The following is a 20,750-nucleotide window of genomic DNA, read 5'->3' on the forward strand; positions in this document are numbered from 1 at the left end:
TAACCAGTCCACCACTACACAGCCCCCCCAACCCCGAGTACTGTATCTTCAGAATGACCGGAAAGCCCTATGCTACAGCCGCCCAGCCACCCCTTGCTCCCTGTTGACGGTTCTTTAACTTGTTTATTGAGGCTGAGAGAGGTTCCAGCAAACCAAAGGACAGCTGATCTGGCCACTCTGAAAGCAGACCAGGAGCGCCAGCTTTCATGACATCAGCCAGGCTTAGATTCCACTTGAGACATCCCGTGAAAACTTCTCTCCACAGTAGGGTTGTAGGGGCCAGGCGCGGCGCACCTCATTAAGCACACAAAGTACTGATACCGGGTTCAAGCCTCCGGTTTCCCACCTGCTGGGTGGTCGCTTCACAGGCAGTGAAGCAGGTCTGCCGGTGTCTGTCTTTCTGTCTCCTATCTCCCCCTCCATGCTTGATTTCTCTCCTATCAGATGAAAAGAAAAGAAAAAAGGCCACCACGAGCAGTGGATTCCTGCTGTGGCAGTGAGCCCCAGTGACTGGTGGCAAAAACAAAACCCAGCAAACAGCTGGGTTATAAATGGAGTCCTGTTCAGGTAGCAGTACTGGCGGTGCTCAGGCCAAGTGCGGGTGGGAGAGAGAGAGAGAGAGACAGGTCAGGGCCTCAGCGCATTAGTTTCAGGGCTCGCTCACTCTACCCTCTGCTGAGGGTACTGAAGTAGCATTTTCCTTGGCGGGTTAGAAATGTCGCCTTGAGCAGACGTCAACAGTATACATACAAGAAGTGAGTGACAGAAGGACTGTCTAGAAAGGCAGGCAGCCTGAGTGTCATAGTGGGCTGAGACATCCGTGAGAGTCCACAGGGGGTGTGTGTAAAACAGAGACCTGCCCACCTCGCCTTCCTGAGTCACTGGACTCCTGCAGAGCAAGGGCCACTAAGCTCTCCCTGCCGAGAATGGAAAGTGTTTCTGGCTTTGTGGGCCGAGCAGTTCTCTGCCACTGGCATGCAGAAGCGGCCCCAGACAAGACAGACAGAAGCTTACTTGTCGCTGAGCTCCCAGAAGGCTTTGCCCATGGACGCCGCCATGGTGAATCTCATGTGCTTTTTCATTTCCTGAGCTATGAGGGCCTGGGGGAGGGGCGTTTTTATAGGCCATAGAAAGACAGGTGACAGGGCGGTGGTGCGGGCGGCTGTCACCAAGTGGAGAACATGCTGGATACGTGTCCCCACAACACCGGGGCCATCCCTGGAGCCCTGAGGGTCCCTGGAACTTACATGTTCACTTAGCTGTCACCGTGTCCGTCACCGTGTCTGAGCAAAGAGTAAGCATTTACCACATAGCACACACTTGACATTTGCAAGGGATTTATCATGAGGTCTTTGCTAATCCCCCATTCCAAGTACCACTCTTGCAGGTAATTCCCTCCCATAAAGTGCAGTCAGGTATAACAGAATAATTAAAGTGACCCCTTCAGGCCCTCAGCGTTCTATAACTACGGGGGCCGAATCCTCTACTAAGTGATTAAAATAAGTCCTGCCACTGCAATCAATTTTCTGTCACATTCCATCATTGCTGCGATGATTCCGGCGATGAATTTACCTCCCTCTCCAAAAGCAATCTGTGGCATGGTGTCTACTCTACCATCTGCACCTGTGCTTGCAGTGGGGCAGGATGATAAATCATCCCTTGCAGCAGGACAGGAAGTCCCAGCAGCCTGGCCAGGACACACTGGGGGCATCACACATACAGAGGAGATCGGGCTGCTTCAAGGTGCTGGCACTGCTCATGAGAGCAGCTCTGCAGTGCCTCTCGGGCTTGATCTTTCTCTGAGTGGATACTCTCGGTGCTTAGCGACGTGGGTGACTTCCATGTGATCGTGGAAGTGGGAAAGGGGATCATTTTTCATAATTAAGAGTATAGGGGTGAAGCTCACTCATCCAAAAGATCTGTAGTATTTGGTGTTGGCTAGAACCTTCTGTCTATATTCGCACACCATCTGGTAGAAGGATACAGGCTTCCTGGAAGAGGTCCGCAAAAGGAACAGCTAAGCGACCCGAGTATGGATGGTAGAGTTCACAGAGGCAGTGTGAGAGAACTCAGGATTCTCCCTCTCTTGAAAGGAGAAGTGGCCCTTCCCACTGAAGGAAGGGCTCTAAAAGAAGTCGGGATTTAGTTAGACAGTGCAAACTGAGAAGACACAAGAGCCGCCATGACATGGGGCCCCAGGTTAGGCAAACCCGGGCTGCGGGGGGGAATTCTCTTGGTAAAGTAAACCCCAACCCCTGAGGAAGCTGATTTAGAAGGCCATGTTGGTATCTGCAAACTGTGGTGGAGAAGTGACTGGCCATGATGCTGTGAGCTTTCAATGACGCGATCACAGGTGACCGAACAGACCAACCCGCGGACACGCCAGCAATACAGCGCTTGGTTCCAGTAGCATAACAAACAAACAAGACTACGCACTGCTTTCTCGGAGTGAAAGCTACCTAACTGACGTTTATTCTGACTTAGTAGTGAGTCTGGCACTGGCCTGCAGTCCGCGGCCCCCTCGTCTCCTTCTTCACTCTGGTCTGTTGTGAGCCTCCAGAGGGTGAACGGCACTCAGCATTTTCTGAGACTCTCGTGACATCTCATTCTTCAGACAGAATGTCAAACTCTTCTGCCGTGTTTCCAACTGTCTTGTGAGACAAAGACTAATTGCTTTGACCTCATGCTGTTGCATGTTGAGAGACACGGATCTTCAGCACTCCTCCTTGAATCCATTGATTTCATTAAACACTGTCTGCTTGTGTTGGCAACATGTTGTCATTTCCCAGTGATTTCTTCAACTGTTGTGCATAAACAGATTTTCTGGAACAGTGCCATCTCCCGGCTTTGAGCTTGTCTTGTCATCTTTTGTTTCCAATAGGTCTTCTCCGTTAAGTCCATTGAGCCACGGAAAATATCAACCTTAGGAAAAAGCAATGTGATAGTCACAGGAGCCAACTTCACCCAGGCATCTCACATCACCATGGTCCTGAAAGGCACCAGCACTTGTGATCAGGATGTGTAAGTTGAAACAATAGTAATCTGTCCTCAGTGGTACTGGGGAAAGATACATTTTTTTTTCTTGTGAAAAGAGTACGACCAATGATCATCTCGATATAATCGAATTCTCTTCATATGCCACTACACTATCATTCTGGGGTGTTGCGTGTTTTCAGTCTTGTTTTTGTTTGTTTTTCTTCTTCTTCTCCTTTCTTTTTTTAACCAGAGCACTGCTCAGCTCTGGCTTGTTTGTTTGTTTTTTTTTAACCAGAGACTGAATCTGGGACAAAGAAGCCTTAGGCATGAAAGTCTTGTATAACCACTATGCTGTCTGCCTGGACCAGTCTTGATTTGTTTCCATTATCAGAAACAAGTGTATAAAGTAGCGAATAATATTTTGAAAACGATCTGGGAGAGATAGCATAATGGTGATGCCAACACCTTTCTTGCCTGAGGCACTCGAAGCCCCAGGTTTGACCTTCCTGCACCACCATAATCCAGGGGTGTGCGGTGCTGTGATTTAAAAAAAGAGAGCCCGTTTAGAATGATAATAGTGCCTCAGGGTATGAGGGAAATGAATGGCAACTTTAAAAAAAAAGGAAGGAAGGAAGGAAGAAAGGAAGAAAGAAAGAAAGAAAGGAAGAAAGAAAGGAAACTCTTTGTTCTTTATTCTCTTTGTTTTCTCTTTTTTACATTGGGTTCAGATTTAAATGATAACTATAGAACATGCATCAGACATTAAAAAGAAGAAGAAGAATCACCCACTAGATTTCTACCAGGTTGAGGTACCGCGTGAGCACCAACCAGCGTCCCTCGTCCCTCGACTTCTTTGCCCTTCAGTCGGGCTCTGGATGAGACTCTGGCAGGCACCCGTCTCAGTGCACATGTCCCTGTGCAGCGTGACCCCCCTCCCCCCGCCAGAGGAGATACCACAATAATAACACAGTGGTTTTTAACGACGGGCGCAGGCTTTACCACCTTTCCAGGGGCTGTGCTCGTTCACTCAGTTTCCCGTCCTGACTGACCTGCTGCACAGAGCTGCATCCTCAGCAGTAGATGCAGGAGGTACTGCCGTCTTGGGGGAGAAAACCGCCCGCTATTACCAAAAAAAAAAAAAAAAAAAAAAATCCAAGCACACATTAGCGGCCATGTCTATGCAACATGGGTGTTTGTGTGTCATTTATCCTGGCTAAATACCTGGTTACAAACACCTTTCATTTTGGGGAGTGAGATCTGTGAAGTTAAACACCTGTGTGTTCACTGAGAGGCGATCAGATTCGGTGGCAAATGAGTGGTCTTTTTCTTCTAGTGTTTGCCCTTCTTCCGTAGCCAGTCAACAGCATCAGGTTGAGCCTGATGTAAAGTTTCGAGACCTCCTTTGAATCTGGAGGATGAGTGGTGTTTCAGAGTGTCACCCAGTTTCTGACTTTTTATGCTCTCATTTAGATTCCGAACGTGTCTTAAGATACCGCAGTTATTAAATTAGATGGCTCAGGGACCTTTCTGCAAGTAACCACATCTGTGTGGTGAACCCAAGTTCACAAGCAGTAAACAGAATACCTACTTAATTCTCTGTCTGAATTCACACTGAAATCCCAATGTATTTGAGAACGATATTTCAAGATACCTAGTTAAAGCATGTTTTCTGAAAAGAAAAAATACAAAAATAGAGATGGAATGACCCACACTTTCACTTCTCTCCTTCCAAAATTTACAAGTTGGAGTTTTAACGGTCCACCATCTATGGTGAGTTTTTGAGAGCTTTGCTGTGGACGTAATAAATCCCAGAGTGCACATTTGAGGTAGTGTAAGTACAGACTGACGCAAGAGCTTTTAATCTGCTCTATGGCTCCACCCTGCGCTCAACTACTCAAAGGACGTGTGTATTAAAGCTAGGAACCACACACAGTCCTGTAAGTAGTAGTAACAGCTCATGGTGCAAGGGATACACTATTCAGACACAAGCTAGTCTCTTTTTTAAAATTTTTATTTACAAAATTAAAATATTGGGAGTCCAGTGGTAGTACAGTGGGTTAAGCTCACATGGAGCAAAGCGCAAGGACCGGCGAAAGGATCCGGGTTCAAGGATCCAGGTTCAAGCCCCGGGCTCCCCACCAGCATGGGAGTCGTGTCACAAACGCTGAAGCAGGTCTGCAGGTGTCTGTCTTTCTCTCCCCCTTCTGTTTTCCTCTCCTCTCTCCATTTCTCTCTGTCCTATCTAACAACGACAACATCAATAACTACAACAATGAAAAACAGCAAAGGCAACAAAAGGGAAAATAAAAAGAAAATTAAAATATTGACATGGCCATAGGATAAGAGGGGTACAATTCCCACCACCAGAACTCCGTATCCAATCCCCTCCCTTGATAGTTTCCCTATTCTTTATTCTTGTGTGAGTATGGACCCAGGGTCATTACGGGGTGTAGAAGGTGGAAGGTCTGGCTTCTGTAATTGTTTCCCCGATGAACATAGGGGTTGGCAGGTCGATCCATACTCCCATTCTGCCTCTCCCTTCCCCTAGTGGGGTAAGGATCTGGGGAGGCAGGGAACCAGGACACATGATGGGGTCGTCTGCCCAGGGAAGTCAGGTTGGCAGCGTTGTATCATCTGGAACCTGGTGGCTGAAAGAGTTAAGATATTAAGCAGAACAAACTGTTGACTAGGCATGAACCTAAAAGCAAGAATATTGCAGATAGGGGCGGGAGGTGGCACACCTGGTTGGGCACACACATTACAGTGCACAAGGACGCAGGTTCAAATCCCAGCCCCCACCTGCAAGGAGAAAGCTTCACAAGTGTTGAAGCAGTGCTGCAGGTGTCTATCTGTCTCTCTCCCTCTTTGTCTCCCCCTTCCGTCTAGATTTCTGGCTGTCTCTATCCAATAAATAGAGATAATAAAAGTAAATTTTTAAAAAAGAATTTTAAAAAAGAATGTTGCTGATGAAGATTTGGGGTCTCCGTTTTGGTAAAAGCTGGTAGGTCTATTTTAGGTATATTCCAAGGGACCTGTGACTTTACTAGTTTTTGCTTGCACCTGACATCTAATATGCAGGTGGACCCAAGTTATTGTCTGGGGAGATGATGTCAGAGTTGGAAAAAGGACCAGAAAGCTGCGTCTCAGGGAAGAGAGTAGCTCCCGAATATGGGGAAATTATCTAAATACTGTTACCTTTAAACCCCATCAATTTGACCTGGGGCCCATATTCAGCACAGGAGCCTGTGTAACCTCTGCACCCCTATAGGTCTGAGCTCGTGTTCTGTGGTCTAGTCTTTAGTGTGTCCACGTCACACAGTGTCTGGAGAAGCTGTTGGCTATGGAGGGAACGACGCAGCTCGAGCTTTGCCGTGACTCCTCTAGGGTGCTCGTGACCTGTGCGTGGGCATTGAGAGTACCCCAGACAATCCCAGCTGATTGCTTTCTGGTCTGGAGATGTCTTGGCAGGCAGCTCAGTTCCCAGACTGGTGAATTCAGGGATCAGTGGGCTCTAGGCACAGCCCTGTGTCATGGGATCACTGCAGTCTGAAGGGCAGAATTCCCTTCTCTGCCTGCGACTGAATTCTGTCCTTCCAGAGTGTGGCTAGGTACTCTCTCTCTCTCTCTCTCTCTCTCTCCCTCTCTGATTCTGTTTCAAGTGTTTTATTGTGAATTATTTCCAGATATACACAGGGAAAAGAGTAATGAGCTTCAAGCTTTAAAATTGATCGAAATGTGGCCAGTCTTGTTTAATAAACCTTCTCTGAAGTTCTGGAGGGGAATGAAAGGTTCAGGTCAGAGAACACATGTGTCTGTGTTGGCGAGGTGGTGGGGGAGGGTGTCCTTTTTCTTTTATGTGGCACAAGGGAATGGGCCCAGGGTCTCACACACACATGCACAGTACTGCTGAAAACCCTCTAAGACCCATTTGTTTATTCGTTTATTTATTTTAATTATGACAGAGGCAGAGAGAGAGGGAAGACCCCACAACACTGCTTCACTCCCTCCGTGCCTCTGGATGGTGTTCAGACCCACAGTCTTCCCCTCTGCCTAGCTGACTCTCTCCCTAGTGCTACACCCCTCTGCCTAGTTGACTCTCTCCCTAGTGATACACCCCTGTCTAGTTGACTCTCTCCCTAGTGCTACACCCTTTGCCTAGTTGACTCTCTGCCTAGTGCTACAGCCTCTGCCTAGCTGACTCCCTCCCTAGTGCTACACCCTCTGCCTAGTTGACTCTCTCCCTAGTGCTACACCCTCTGCCTAGTTGACTCTATGCCTAGTGCTATACCCTCTGCCTAGTTGACTCTCTGCCTAGTGCTATACCCTCTGCCTAGTTGACTCTCTGCCTAGTGCTACACCCTCTGCCTAGCTGACTCTCTCCCTAGTGCTACACACTCTGCCTAGTGCTACACCCTCTGCCTAGTTGACTCTCTGCCTAGTGCTACACCCTCTGCCTAGTTGACTCTCTGCCTAGTGCTACACCCTCTGCCTAGTTGACTCTTTCCCTAGTGCTACACCCTCTGCCTAGCTGACTCTCTCCCTAGTGCTACACCCCTGCCTAGTTGACTCTCTCCCTAGTGCTACACCCTCTGTCTAGTTGACTCTCTCCCTAGTGCTACACCCTCTGCCTAGCTAACTCTCTCCCTAGTGCTACAACCTCTGCCTAGTTGACTCTCTCCCTAGTGCTACACCCTCTGCCTAGCTGACTCTCTCCCTGGCCCCTGTGGTATTTTAAATTGTAGTATAATCAACATACAGTATTATATTCAAGTGCCATTTGACATTTATATACCATGCAAAATGGTCATCATGATCTGTCTCCTGTCTCAGCAGTTGTTGGAATTTGCAGGGTGGTCTTACTGCCTCTGAGCCACATGCTGGCTGCATCATTGTGCCTTATTTTGTCACCGGATATTTGCATCTCTGAACTCCTTCACCTGTGTCACCTGTCACTGAAATTTAAAAAGGCAGCTGCCAAATGCCATTTCCTTTCACTGATAAGATACTCGGGGTATCTCGTAAGTAGATAAGGATGGTGTCAGTATCACACACAGCAAAATTAGCAATAATTCCTTAAGATTCTGGGTCTGTGTCCCACTCTTTTTTATTGATTTAATAATTATTGGCAAGTTCATTTGGCAAGAGGGCTGTAATTCCATACAACTCCCACAAACAGAACTCCGCATCCCATCCCCTCCATTGGAAGCTTTCCTATTCTTTATCCCTCTGGAAGCATGGACCCAGAATCATTATGGGGTGTATAAGGTGGGAGTTCTGGCTTCTATAATTGCTTCTCTGCTGGACATGGGTGTTGACAGGTGGATCCACACCCCCTGCCTATCTCTGTCTTTCCCTAGTGGGCAGGGCTCTGGGGAGGTGAGGTTCTAGGACATATTGGTGGGGTCATCTACCCAAGGAAGTCAAGTTGGTATCATGCAATTTGGTGGCTGAAAGGTGGTAAGATATATAGCAGGACAAATTGTTTAATAAATAGGAACCTAAAGGTAAGAATAGAGCCGCTGAGATTTGAGATCTCCATTTTGGAAAAAGCTAGTAGGTCTATTTTAGGCATATTCCAAGAGACCCATGACTTTACCCTGAACCCAGCAGCTAACATGCAGGTGGGCTAAAGGTATTGTCTGGGGACATGGTGTCAGAGTTGGGAATAGGACTAGAAAGCTTGATCAGAGCAGAGAGTAGCTCCCCAATATGGGAAAAATATATAAATACTCTTAACTGTAAACCCCATCAATTTGATCTGGGGCCGATATTCAGCACAGGAGCCTATGTAACCTCTGCATCCCTGCAGGTCTGAGCTCACATTCTGTGGTCACAGCTGGGAACATTCCAGGCTGCACTCATTGCAGGACCCATCCTCCTCGAGTGGCCGAGTATGTTGACCCCACCTCCCTTTGGACAGTGTACTATCTCTCACTTTTTTTTCCCCTCCTTCTAAGGGAAATGTAAGCAAAAAGATAAAAAAAAAAAAATGATCAAAAGAGTAACCCAGCCCCTGACAGCATTCAGACTGGGTGAATGTGCCAGGCTAGCATGGGGGTGCCTCTTCCCGGGTGCGTGCTCTCTGGGTTGGAGAGAATTTGACCAGAGCCAGCCTGGGCTGCTACTCACTCAGCGACGTGGGAGATAGATGACTCAGGAACCAAGCTTGTGATGGTCTAGGCAATACAATGTCTTTATTGATCAGAGAGCGAAGGCTTTTATATGTCGTAGCCAGAAGTGGCAAGTTGGAAATAGAAATGGCTAGGAAAGGGGCAGAGAAAAGCTGGAAAGGTAGGAACTTCCTTAGCAACTGTTGCGAGGGTTTTAACTGATGGGATTAATACTGAAGGTAGGGAGGGCAAAAAGAAGATAAATCAAAGGAATGGAATGGGTGGGGATCTTTCAGGCAAAACAGTGATTATGTAGATAGGCCATAGTGTCAGCAATGCAGGGTGGAGCAGGGGGAGCTGGCTTCATGTTTTAAGGAATGTGAGGCCTCTCACAATATCCTGACATCTCCCCCTTTCTTTTTATCTAATAGCCATAGTATCAGGAATGCAGAGTGCTTTGTGAGGCAGGGAGTCTGATAAGACGAGGCAAACCTTTGGGGTTACTCCTGTCCCTCCTTGCTCAACCGCTCAGTAGAGAGAGAGAGACTGACAGGATAGACGCACTCCTCAGGTTCAAGCCCTGCCAAGCTCAACCTCATCCTCACAATTTCCCGACATGAATGGTCTCCGATGAACCTGCGGCCACCTGCAGCTGTTCTCATAACAGTTCCCCAGCTGTTGTTCAAGGTCAGGTTCATGTGCTATCACCATGGTTGTGCCAAGTGTCTGGTGTCCCTTAAGAGGTATTTTTTTTATTGTTTTTGTTTGTTTGTTTGTTTTTCCTACCCCTTTCTAGTATTCAGGTGAGCCATGTGCTGAATGACACCCATATGAAATTCTCTCTTCCATTGAGCCGAAAGGAAATGAAGGCCGTGTGCATCCAGTTTGACGGAGGGGACTGCTCTTCTGCGGGAGCCTTGTCTTACATCGCTCTGCCACGCTGCTCCCTTATTTTCCCCGCCACCACCTGGATCAGGTACTTTACCCTCGACTCACATTGCCGCCGTCTCTTGTGCTGGAAAGGATCATATGCGTGAAGAGCACGGGCTGCAGGCAGAGAGACACAGACACGGTGGACCAGCAAGACAGCTCACTGGGTAGCGGGCTGGCTTTGTCCTGTGAACCTTTGCCCTTAGTGCACTAGAGGAAGCTCTGGGCTGGGATGTCTTTCCCTCCCTCTGTCTCTCTCAGTCTGAAAATACAGGAGGTCCCAGTGGCTCTTAGGATCCATCTGCAGGTTGCTTCCAGCTGTCAGATGAACCCTGTGAGTTCATTGCACTGTTCTCTTAGCCATGGCTGCTAGGAAGCTCACAGCTATAGTGTTTACTCACTGCACGAACTATTCTGAACCAGCTTTAGACTTCTGATAGGGATATTGAGAGACTACTCCTCTTCCCTATGTCTCACTCCTGCCCATGAAGTAAGGTTTCTTTTTTTTAAGTTTTCACGTTATAACCTTTAGAGCAAGCTGTTTTTAATCCTTTTGGGAAATATTAGAAGCTCTGTAAATGAAAAGTAGTATCTATATCTCAAAGATATGCCCTAAGGGAGAGACTGAAACTCTAAAATTCTTCCAGATGTCTCTGATGTATTAAGAAATATATATACACACACACACACACACACATATATATATATATATATATATATATATCTTAGTTGAATTTAAATTCACATTCAGATTTTAAAGTATAACCCTAAAGATAATTTCTTTGCCTAACACAGCATGAAACTAATTTTTTCAAAGGACTATCTAGATGAAACTATCACTGAGCTTCATTAAAAAAGAAAAGAAAAACAATTACTTCTAGCACTCTTATTTAAGATCAAGTGGGAGGTGGCCATGTTCATTCTGGCACTGCCATGTCCCACACAGACTAGATGGCTATACAGAACTGCGTCTATCACAGTTCTATGAGCTGCAGGTACAAAATGAAGGCACTAACAGAGTGGGCTGTCTTCTGAGGCCTCTCTCCTTGGCTGATGGCTGACTTTTACCTGCATCTTCACATGGTCGTGGCCTCGTTCCTGTCTATTCCCTCATCTCTTCTTAGAAGAACACCTGTTGGGAGTCGGGCGGTGGCGCAGCGGGTTAAGCACAGGTGACGCAAAGCACAAGGACCAGCTTAAAGATCCCGGTTCGAGCCCCCAGCTCCCCACCTGCAGGGGAGTCGCTTCACAGGCAGTGAAGCAGGTCTGCAGGTGTCTGTCTTTCTCTCCCCCTCTGTGTCTTCCCCTCCTCTCTCCATTTCTCTCTGTCCTATCCAACAATAACGACATCAATAACCACAACAATGTTAAACAACAAGGGCAACAAAAGGGACTTCATGCCTTCCCTCTCCCCCTTCTCAAAGTGTCCTCCTTCTCCTCTCCTCAGGGGCCTGTGGACCTGCCATTCCCAGCCTCCCACCCCCTGGAATGAGTGTCTGGTGGCCGTGCATGTGTGGTGTGTGTGAGGGCAGGCAGAGCTGTGGACAGACTATATAGCCACACACTGGGACTGTGGGAAACTGTGCAACTCTGGGACACAACTGTGATTTCTGTGGGTCGCTGAGTAGGAGTTTATACTTTTAATGCCAGTTATGACTTAACCTTAGTCAAAACATTTCCTACCTCAGTCAGTAAAATATAATATAATTGTTGTGTTGGGAATTTGATTTTGAAAGTTGTTAGACTGAAGAATCTTCATATATATTAAATAGCAATCAAATAAAATTCTGTTTAGTGCCACCTTTTTAAGGTAGAGATGGTGATTTGATCTTATGTGGCAATACAGTACAGCAGAGCCCAAACTCCCCAAGATCATTCAGCTTTTCCTATCAGTAAAATGGAATCGGACTTGAGTCTGTACACTTACGTGCCTTAGGAACTGAATTTGCAGCCAGTATCACTAAAGGACTTCCAAAATCATCCTGCGTTCGAAATCAAAATACATAAATTTATTCTCAGACACACGGGCTTTAATAGTAAACGTGAGTAAGTTGGCAGCTTTGTTCGGAAATGCCAAAATGCCTCCGCGTTTTCATGAACTTCACACTGTTGCCTCTTTCCTCCTAGTGGTGGCCAGAACATCACCATCATGGGCAGAAACTTTGACGTGATTGACAACTTGGTCATCTCACACGAGTCCAAAGGAAACATCAATGTGAGTCTGGAGTTACTCTGTAACACTGGCTGTTTCCACAGGTGACCTTATCTTCACCACGCTGCGATATGTCTGGGGTCTTATTCCTATGCCTTTGACAGATACTACGATGCCGTTGCGTATTACCTACTGTCGGTGCTGTAGCGAAACAAGACTTGGTACTTGTGACTGAGTATCTCCCGTTATGCCACAGGGTAGAGGAGTGAGCTTGGCGAACGAGTCACGTCACTGTCACCCAAGTGTGATATGTGGAAAGTGCTTTAATGAGACAGTGTTCTCACTGCGCAGAGACAGGTGCAGTTCGGAGACCCGGTGACCTGCTCAAGTCCTAGAAGTTGTGTCTGTGGGGGAGATAGCATAATGGTTATGCAAACTGACTCTCATGCCTGCGGCTCCCATGTCCCAGGTTCAATCCCCCACACCATCATACATCATAAACCAAAGCTGAGCAGTACTCGGGCAGAAGAAGAAGAAGGAGAAGAAAATACTACAGAAGTTGTGTCTGTGCTCCTCTTTCCCTTGCCATGATCTCTTTGGCCCAGTTTGGTTCTTTCCAACTGACCCTTCCTACCTCTTGCTTTTCCTCTCCCCACACAGGGCTCTACCCACCACAAACACTAACATGAGGTAGACAGCTGTGGCTTCTGGAATGAAGCTTTCCAGCCCTGAAACAAGAGGAGAGATGGTGGCTAATGGGGGAGTGGGGCCTCCAAGGGCGCATCTAAACTCCCTTCCCCCTTGCTCTCTTCCTTTGCTGAGAGATGGCAGGTTGAAAGGTAGCAGCCTTTCTGGGACCCAGCTTAACCACTTCCTGCCAAAGCTGGCGGATGTGTGAGAGACCACACATTTGCCGTCCATTGCATCCATGGCTGCCTGTGACATCCTCCAGGGCCAGCTCCCAGCTTCACGTTCTGCCTGGCTCTAGACCATAATGCTAGCACTTCCCGCAGCATGGGCTATAGATGGACTCTTTGACCAGATGCAGAGTCTGAACTTGTCAGCGGACTTTTTTTTTTTTTTTTTTTTTTGCCCCAGGGTTATCACTGGGGCTAGGTGCCTGCTCAACGAATCCACTGCTCCTGGAGGCTATTTTTTCCCCCTTTGGTTGCCCTTATTGTTTATCATTATTGTTATTATTGTTGTTGCTGCTGTCATTGTTGTTGTATAGGGCAGAGAGAAATGGAGAGAGGATGGGAAGACAGCGAGGGGGAGAGAAAGACGGACACCTGCAGATCTGCTTCACTGCTTGTGAAGTGACCCCCCCCTGCAGGTGGGGAGCCGGGGGCTCGAACTGGGATCCTTACAGCAGTCTTTGCGCTCTGTGCCATGTGCACTTAACCCGCTGCGCTACCGCCCAGCCCGTCAGGGAACTTATTGATCCCTTCCTCAAACTAGGGCAAGTGAAAGTTGTAAGTCAAACATTGTACTGGGTGTAGGAACCTAAGATAACTAACACCGGTTGCCTTCATGGAGGGAGTTGGCAAGTCTACAGTGGGACTCACAGTTGAGAACACGGGGCTGCCCGGCTGACAGAAAGAACAGCTGTAGTGCACTTGCCTTGCCATGCACATAATCCAGGTTCAAGCCTGGCCACTAACAAAGGAGAGAAAGCTCTGGTGCTTTGCTGCCTCCCCCCTCTCCCTCTGTCTCTTCTGACGAAAGTCAGTCAAGACAAGTGAAGCCTTGATCACAACCCAAAAACTGACAGCACGGGATAAGTCATGAGGTTCTTTCTACCTCAGAAACTACCTAAATCCAAGAAAGTGAGATGTGTTTCCACCGGAAAGTGAGTTGAATGAAGAAGGAATTCTGCAGAGTGGAGCAGAATGAGTGGGGCTTGGGCGGGTGGAAGCAAGGTGGTGGTCCCAGACCCATGGTGGGAACATCCGTGCATCCTGCTCAGCCAGAACTCAGAACATAACCCAGGAATAAGTGAGGGGAGAAAGGTGGACAAACACAGCAGGCATTCAGAGAGACGGAGTTCTGGGGCTCCGGGGAGCAGCTGGAGGTCTCTGGGCCCGGGCTAAGTTGAGTACAGGGATGTTCTGTGGCTCTCGTCTTGGCGAATCCCACAGCTCAGTCAGAGAGGCAGAGACCAGTGAGAGGCTGATATAGGTGGGCACAGTGGCCGTCTGGGGTGGGTGGTCCCCTGAGCTCTTGTAGGTCTTGGAGTGCTGGGCAGGGGCTGGGTTACAGGCGGCGTGGCCGTCTTTGCAGCATTGTCAGACAGGGCAGGATGGGGGACCCATGTGGGAGTGCAGACACAGCACAGGCAGGAGAGAAGGGAGCCTGCGGGCGGGGGCTCTGAGAACAGCCTCACTGTAAGGAGCAGAAGAAAACCAGAAGCCAGTGAAAGTGGCCATGAAATCAGAGGGCCAGAGTGAACCTGATAGTGGAAGCTGGTGTGTGTGTGTGTGTCTGTGTGTGTGTGTGTCTGTGTGTGTGTACGTACATGTGTGTTTGTGTCCGTCCGTCCCAAATGCAGCATCTTCCCACCTGCTTTTCTCTGCCTGGTGCCCTGTCTGCCCGCCAGTGGCAATATTTGTGTTTCTACCCCCAAGAAACCTGTAAAGCAGGTCACACTTGTTGCCTTGCCTCTAGCCTTCGTATTTTTTCCTTTTGTGGGAGGGATGCATTGCTCATTTGAGTTTGATTTTCTCCTACTTTCTTTTTTCTTTTCTATTTATTTATCTTCCTTTTTGTTGCCTTTGTTGTTTAACATTGTTGTGGTTATTATTGTTGCTGTTATTGATGTTGTCATTGTTGGATAGGACAGAGAGAAATGGAGAGAGGAGGGGAAGACGGGGGGGGGGCGGAGAAAGACAGACACCTGCAGACCTGCTTCACCGCTTGTGAAGTGACTCCCCTGCAGGTGGGGAGCCAGGGCTTGAACAGGGATCTTTACACCAGTCCTTGTGCTTTGTGCCACGTGCGCTTAACCCGCTGTGCCACCGCCCCACTCCCTTTCTCCTACTTTCTATCAGGCCTGCCAAGCCTTTCCCTCCTTACAGCCTGTGATTCCTGCTGAGGCGCTGTGGGAGGTTTCCAGAGGAGTCTGCTTGCTAGCCATAAGCCCGCAGCTGGCCCTGCTGAGGCTGCAGCTCCCCCTCCCGGGACTTTCCCAGGACACAGATCTGCTGGCTTAACAGCCACACGGGCCCATCTGTGTACAGTCCTCCCCTTGCTCTGCCTTCCCTTTTCCTTAGTGCATAACCTTCTGGCTACTTTCAGGGTTCCTGATATCAGTAATAGTATTAACAAACACTTCTTGAGCACTGGCTGTGCCCCGGTCACAGTTTTAAGTATTTTCACAGGTATAGTCGCACCAAGTGCAGCCCTCAGGGAAGTTAACTGAGCCTGTATCTCATTTTATTTGGAAGCAGTTCTCCCCCCTGAGCTGTTGGTAGGAGTGCTGTCCCCATTCTGCAGCCAAGGAAACAAACAGAGCAGTCTGGTTCACTTAACACTTAACCCCCAGAGCCAGGGTTGGTCAGCAAAATTATTAAAATGTTCTTTCTCTTTTTTTAAAAAAAATTTATTACCTTTATATATTGGATAGAGACAGCCAGAAATCGAGAGTAGGGGGTGATAGAGAGACAGAGGGACACCTGCAGCCCTGCTTCACCACTCACAAAGCTTTTCCCCCCGCAGGTAGGGACTGGGGGCTTGAACCTGGGTCCTTGTGCACTGTAACATGTGTGCTCAACCAGGTGCGCCACCACCCGGCCCCAAATGTTCTTTTCTTCTTTATTGGGATTAATGGTTTACAGTAAAATGCTGTCGTTGGTACAGGTGTAAGATTTCTCAGTTTTCCACATAACAGACTCCCCAGCAGATCCTCCTCCGCCATCATGTCCAGGACCTGAACCCTCCCATCCCTTGTCCCAGAGTCTTTTACTTTGGTGCAAAACACCAGCTCCAGTTCAAGTTCTGCTGAGTGTTTTCCCTTCTGTACTTATTTTTCAACTTCTGTCTGTGAGAGAGATCATCCCATATTTATCCTTCTCTTTTCAGCTTATCTCACTTTACACAATTCCTTCAAGCTCCAAGATGAGGTGAAGAAGGTGAAGTCACCATTTTTAATAGCTGAGTAGTATTCCATTCTGTATCTATACCACAACTTGCTCAGCCACTCATCTGTTGTTGGACAACTGGGTTGCTTCCAGGTTTGGGCTATTACGAATTGTGCTGCCAAGAACATATGTGTACACAGATCTTTTTGGATGGGTGTGTTGGGTTCCTTAGGATAGATCCCCAGGAGAGGAATTGCAGGATCATAGGGTAGGTCTATTTCTAGCCTTCTGAGAGTTCTCCAGACTGCTCTCCACAGAGGTTGGACCAGTTGACATTCCCACCAGCAGTGCAGGAGGGTTCCTTTGACCCCACACCCTCTCCAGCATTTGTTGCTGCTGTTACCTTTTCTGATGTGTGACATTCTCACGGGAGTGAAGTGGTATCTCATTGTTGTCTTTATTTGCATTTCTCTGACAACCATTGACTTGGAGCACTTTTTTTTTCTTATGTCTGTTGGCCTTTTGTGTCTCTTCTCTGATGGATATTCTGTTATATCCCTCTCCCCCCATTTTTGGGACAGGTTATTTGTTTTATTTGTTGTTGCTACAGAGTTTGGTGAGTATTATAAAACATCCTTTTCCACACACGCAGGTGTCTGAATATTGTGTGGAGACCTACTGCAGATTTCCAGCCCCCAGTTTGAAGAGTTCAAAGGCACACACAAACGTCACAGTGAAGCTAAGAGTTCAGGAGACCTATCTGGACTGTGGCAACCTGCAGTACCTTGAGGATCCCAGGTTCACAGGCTATCGGGTCGACCCTGAGGTGGACACCGAGCTGGAAGTGAAAATCCAGGTACCTTTCTCCTGCTCCCCCAGGCGTCTGCACTCCTCACCCGCACCCCGAAGGCAGGCTTGGGCCTGTGAGACTTCCATGTGCTCCTGATTTCTTCTCTGCTTTGTTCTGCACAGAAAGAAAATGATAACTTCAACATTTCCAAGAAAGACATCGAAATTACTCTCTTCCATGGGGAAAATAGGCAGTTAAATTGCAGTTTTGAAAACATTACTAGAAATCAAGATCTTACCACCATCTTCTGCAAAATTAAAGGCATCACGACCGCCAACAGCATAGCCACTTCTTCCAAGAAAGTGCGCGTAAGTCACCTGACCACCCACCCACCTGTTCTGTGCACCTTATTTTTGGTAACTCTGTTTCTGAAAGCCAAGAGAGGGAGGCATCGCTCATGGATCTTTTGATCTTCATTCCAAACAGAAGATAAACAAAGCAGGTATTACAAGCCCAGGCATAATTCTTGCAAAATAGCTGGCAAAATCCATCCATGTGCCTATGCGAATGTCAAAGCTTTGAGCCCACCATGTCTGTAATACTAATGAGTCTTGATAGCTTTTGTTCCAGCCATGCATTTGGATGACAGCATCTGCAGGCAGGCTCTCCAGACCCACTGAGGGATGAGCTGTCACTCTTTCCCCAAATGCTTAGGTGACAAGTCTTCCTTTGCGGAATCCCACTTCCGCATGCTCAGCAGAGTATGAGCGTCTGATGGAGAGACCAAGTGACCTTCAGGGTCATGGGCTGTTTCTTTCACCATGAAGTGATACTTTGTCGTCAATTTCCTTCCCAGACAAATTTAAAGGACCCAATGTTCATGTGTTTATATCTCACGGTACAGCTGTAAGACCACTGGGAAGGGAAATACATTAGCAGCCTCCCTCTACAGTAGTGTGCATGCCCTGAGGCTCTCCACAGCCTACTCTAAAATGATATGTTAAAGAACAAGAACAAAAGAACAGCAGATTGGAAGGCCAAAACCAAAGATGTGTTCCTGTCCCATCCATGCCCTAAGTTGTGTGACCTAAGATAAGTCACTTGTCCAATCCCCCCCCCCCCCCGTCTATCTACAGGGTAAAGAGCATGAAGATAACCACAAGATCAATAATGAGAACCAAATCCAGAGTTCCCGCCTTCTAGACCAACACATTCTAGCTTCTTTGTCACTCATGGAAACAATTTCCAAGTGTCTTCAGTGTGATGGTGGTGGGGCAAAGAAAAAACAAGCCAAAGCATCTGTCTTTTGGGTGCTTACAAAGAGTCATGTCATAAAAGGAGGTAAAATAAAGATCCATTTCTCTCTGTCCTATCCGGCGACAATGACATCAATAATGAAGACAACAGCAATGATAAAAACAACAAGGGCAACAAAAAGGAAAATAAATAAATAAATAAAATATTTTTTTCTTTTTAAAAAATATTTATTTATTTATTTATTCCCTTTTGTTGCCCTTGTTGTTTTACTGTTGTAGGTATTGTTGTTGTCTTCGTTGTTGGATAGGACAGAGAGAAATGGAGAGAGGAGGGGAAGACAGAGAGAGGGAGAGAAAGACAGACACCTGCAGACCTGTTTCACTGCCTGTGAAGTGACTCCCCTGCAGGTGGGGAGCCGGGGGGCTTGAACTAGGATCCTTATGCCAGTCCTTGCGCTTTGCGCCACGTGCGCTTAACCGCTGTGCTACCACCCAACTCCCATAAATAAAATATTTTTAAAAAATGAACATACATTAAATAGTGCCAGTGGCTAAGGAAACAGATGAAATTTGGAGGGGCAGGGGAACATGAACAGAGCTGCCACTCTTAGGATGGTGGGCAGAAGAACCCCCCCCACACACACATATATACAGAGGGAAATAGTATTTGTGGAGGGAGCTGTGAGCTGGGGTGGAGCTTTTAGACAAGGTGAACACAGCTAGCAAAGGCCCAGAGTCAGATGGCTGGTGCATTTGAGGATGACAAAGAGGCCAGTGGGGAGGGCGGGCAAGGGGCAAGTTCCCCAGAAGGGTAGAGGGACAGCCAAGAGACCATTGGCACCCTGTGCGCTTTGAGCTCTGGGAACCCCCCGGAGAGAGCCAAACAGTGGTTCCATAAAGGAACGTGCTTAACTTGGGCTTCCTGTTTAAGAGGGGACTGGATGGTGGTGAGGAACACAGGCAGAGCCAGGTGGAGGGCCTGGGCTGTTGGCCTCTTCACTCTTCAGATGAGCGTGGGGACAGCCCTGACTCCCAGGGTGGAAGGGGGCCTTAATCCCTGCATGCACATTAATGCAAAAATAGGGCACAGTCACAAGTCTGATAACATTTTTACACTTGATCTCAGCCAAAAGGCCGGGAAGCAACTGACAAATTTTTATAATCCCCAAAACGCAAAACCTGGAAAAGCTCGCAGTCAACATTGCCAAGCTGATTCTTGCCACAGACTAATACTCCCTTTAAAATGGACCTGCCAAAAGACAACTATTCTCAGATGGAGAATTATAGAGACTGGAAACTTTGGAACTGGAAAAGCCAGTCTTTAAGACGTTGAAAGAGCTGTGGAGGTTATTGGTGGGTAGGTGTGATGGCACCTTTAGGTGAGTGCAGTGTGGAATTATAAATTATACCTTTATAATTTTTTAATTGCCATCAGTGTTATTGCTGGGGCTCAGTGCCTACTGCCAAATCCACCCTCTCAGTAGCCCTTTTTAAAAAAATTTAATAGGACAGAGAAATTTAGAGGGGGGCTGGAAAAAGAGACAAATGGAGACCTTCCACGTCTCTCTCTCACACGTCTTGTTAGGGAGTTCTGCTGGAAATCAAAAGACTAGAACTGAAGTGGGCGGAGGAGAAAGGAGTTTATCTGCACAGACTGAGAATCCAGCCTCAAACAACGGGACGGTACAAGCTCATAGAGGGGTGCAGGCTGAGAGCAGAAAGCGTCATCACAGAAGCAGAGGATGCAAGGCCAGGGGTGGGACTCGGACCCACTGCTCAGGGTCTGGCTGCCTTAGTTACCGTGATCGGTTCCTACACAGCTGTGTCTGGGAAGGTTTAGCCTCAGCATAAGACCACCACTGGGGGCAGGGGGTCCTTTCTCAAAGTCTCCAGTTATCTGGGGCTTCTCTCCTTCTTATAGTCCGGTTAGTTGACTCCTTCTTTGCCTTGATACCGTCTTTTCCATAGAAGGCCTTTTCCTTTCTGGCCTTGCGCTCTGCTTCCCCCCCCCCACCCCCACTTACTCAGTGAAGTGCGGTCTCAATCTTGTGTTCTCACTTACCTGGCCTTCTGCACAACCACCTGCATAATCTCAAACTCACGCACACACTCAGCCCTCTGCACACCCTCAACCCTTCTACATCTTTGCAGGTTTTCCACTCTGTGTCACCGCCACCCAGCATTATGCACTGGCTTCCCCTCCTGCTTCCATCCCCCACCCCTGCCCCCCAGCTCCAGCCTTCCTCCAGGTACGCTCCACCCTGGTAGCCACAGGGGCAGAGATAGTCTTGGCACCCTCTGGGGCCTTCTTCCCGACACACCGTAGCCGTATTATAAGCATATATATAAGCACATTCAGGGGCTTAGTTTTTGGGAGATGCCCTCTCAGTCTCATGAAGCTCCAGCCCTCCGCTGGCGGGGGACCAGGATAGGGGAACCTATCACCGTTATGCGTGGCAG

The 20,750-nt window shown here is 47.9% G+C and overlaps 1 protein-coding gene across 1 annotated transcript in view; it reads left to right on the forward strand.

The window, feature by feature from the left end:
• The window catches only part of PLXNC1 (plexin C1), a 201,728-nt gene that overhangs the window by 120,354 nt on the left and 60,624 nt on the right, over window positions 1-20,750 (forward strand). Inside the window, exons 10-14 of the mRNA XM_060195546.1 lie at window positions 2,882-3,021; window positions 9,883-10,062; window positions 12,144-12,231; window positions 16,897-17,100; window positions 17,217-17,406. Of these exons, the coding sequence (XP_060051529.1) occupies window positions 2,882-3,021; window positions 9,883-10,062; window positions 12,144-12,231; window positions 16,897-17,100; window positions 17,217-17,406 (802 nt within the window). The remainder of the gene's footprint in view (window positions 1-2,881; window positions 3,022-9,882; window positions 10,063-12,143; window positions 12,232-16,896; window positions 17,101-17,216; window positions 17,407-20,750) is intronic.

The sequence above is a fragment of the Erinaceus europaeus genome, chromosome 7, assembly GCF_950295315.1.
Source record: "Erinaceus europaeus chromosome 7, mEriEur2.1, whole genome shotgun sequence".
Taxonomy (NCBI): Eukaryota; Metazoa; Chordata; class Mammalia; order Eulipotyphla; family Erinaceidae; genus Erinaceus; species Erinaceus europaeus.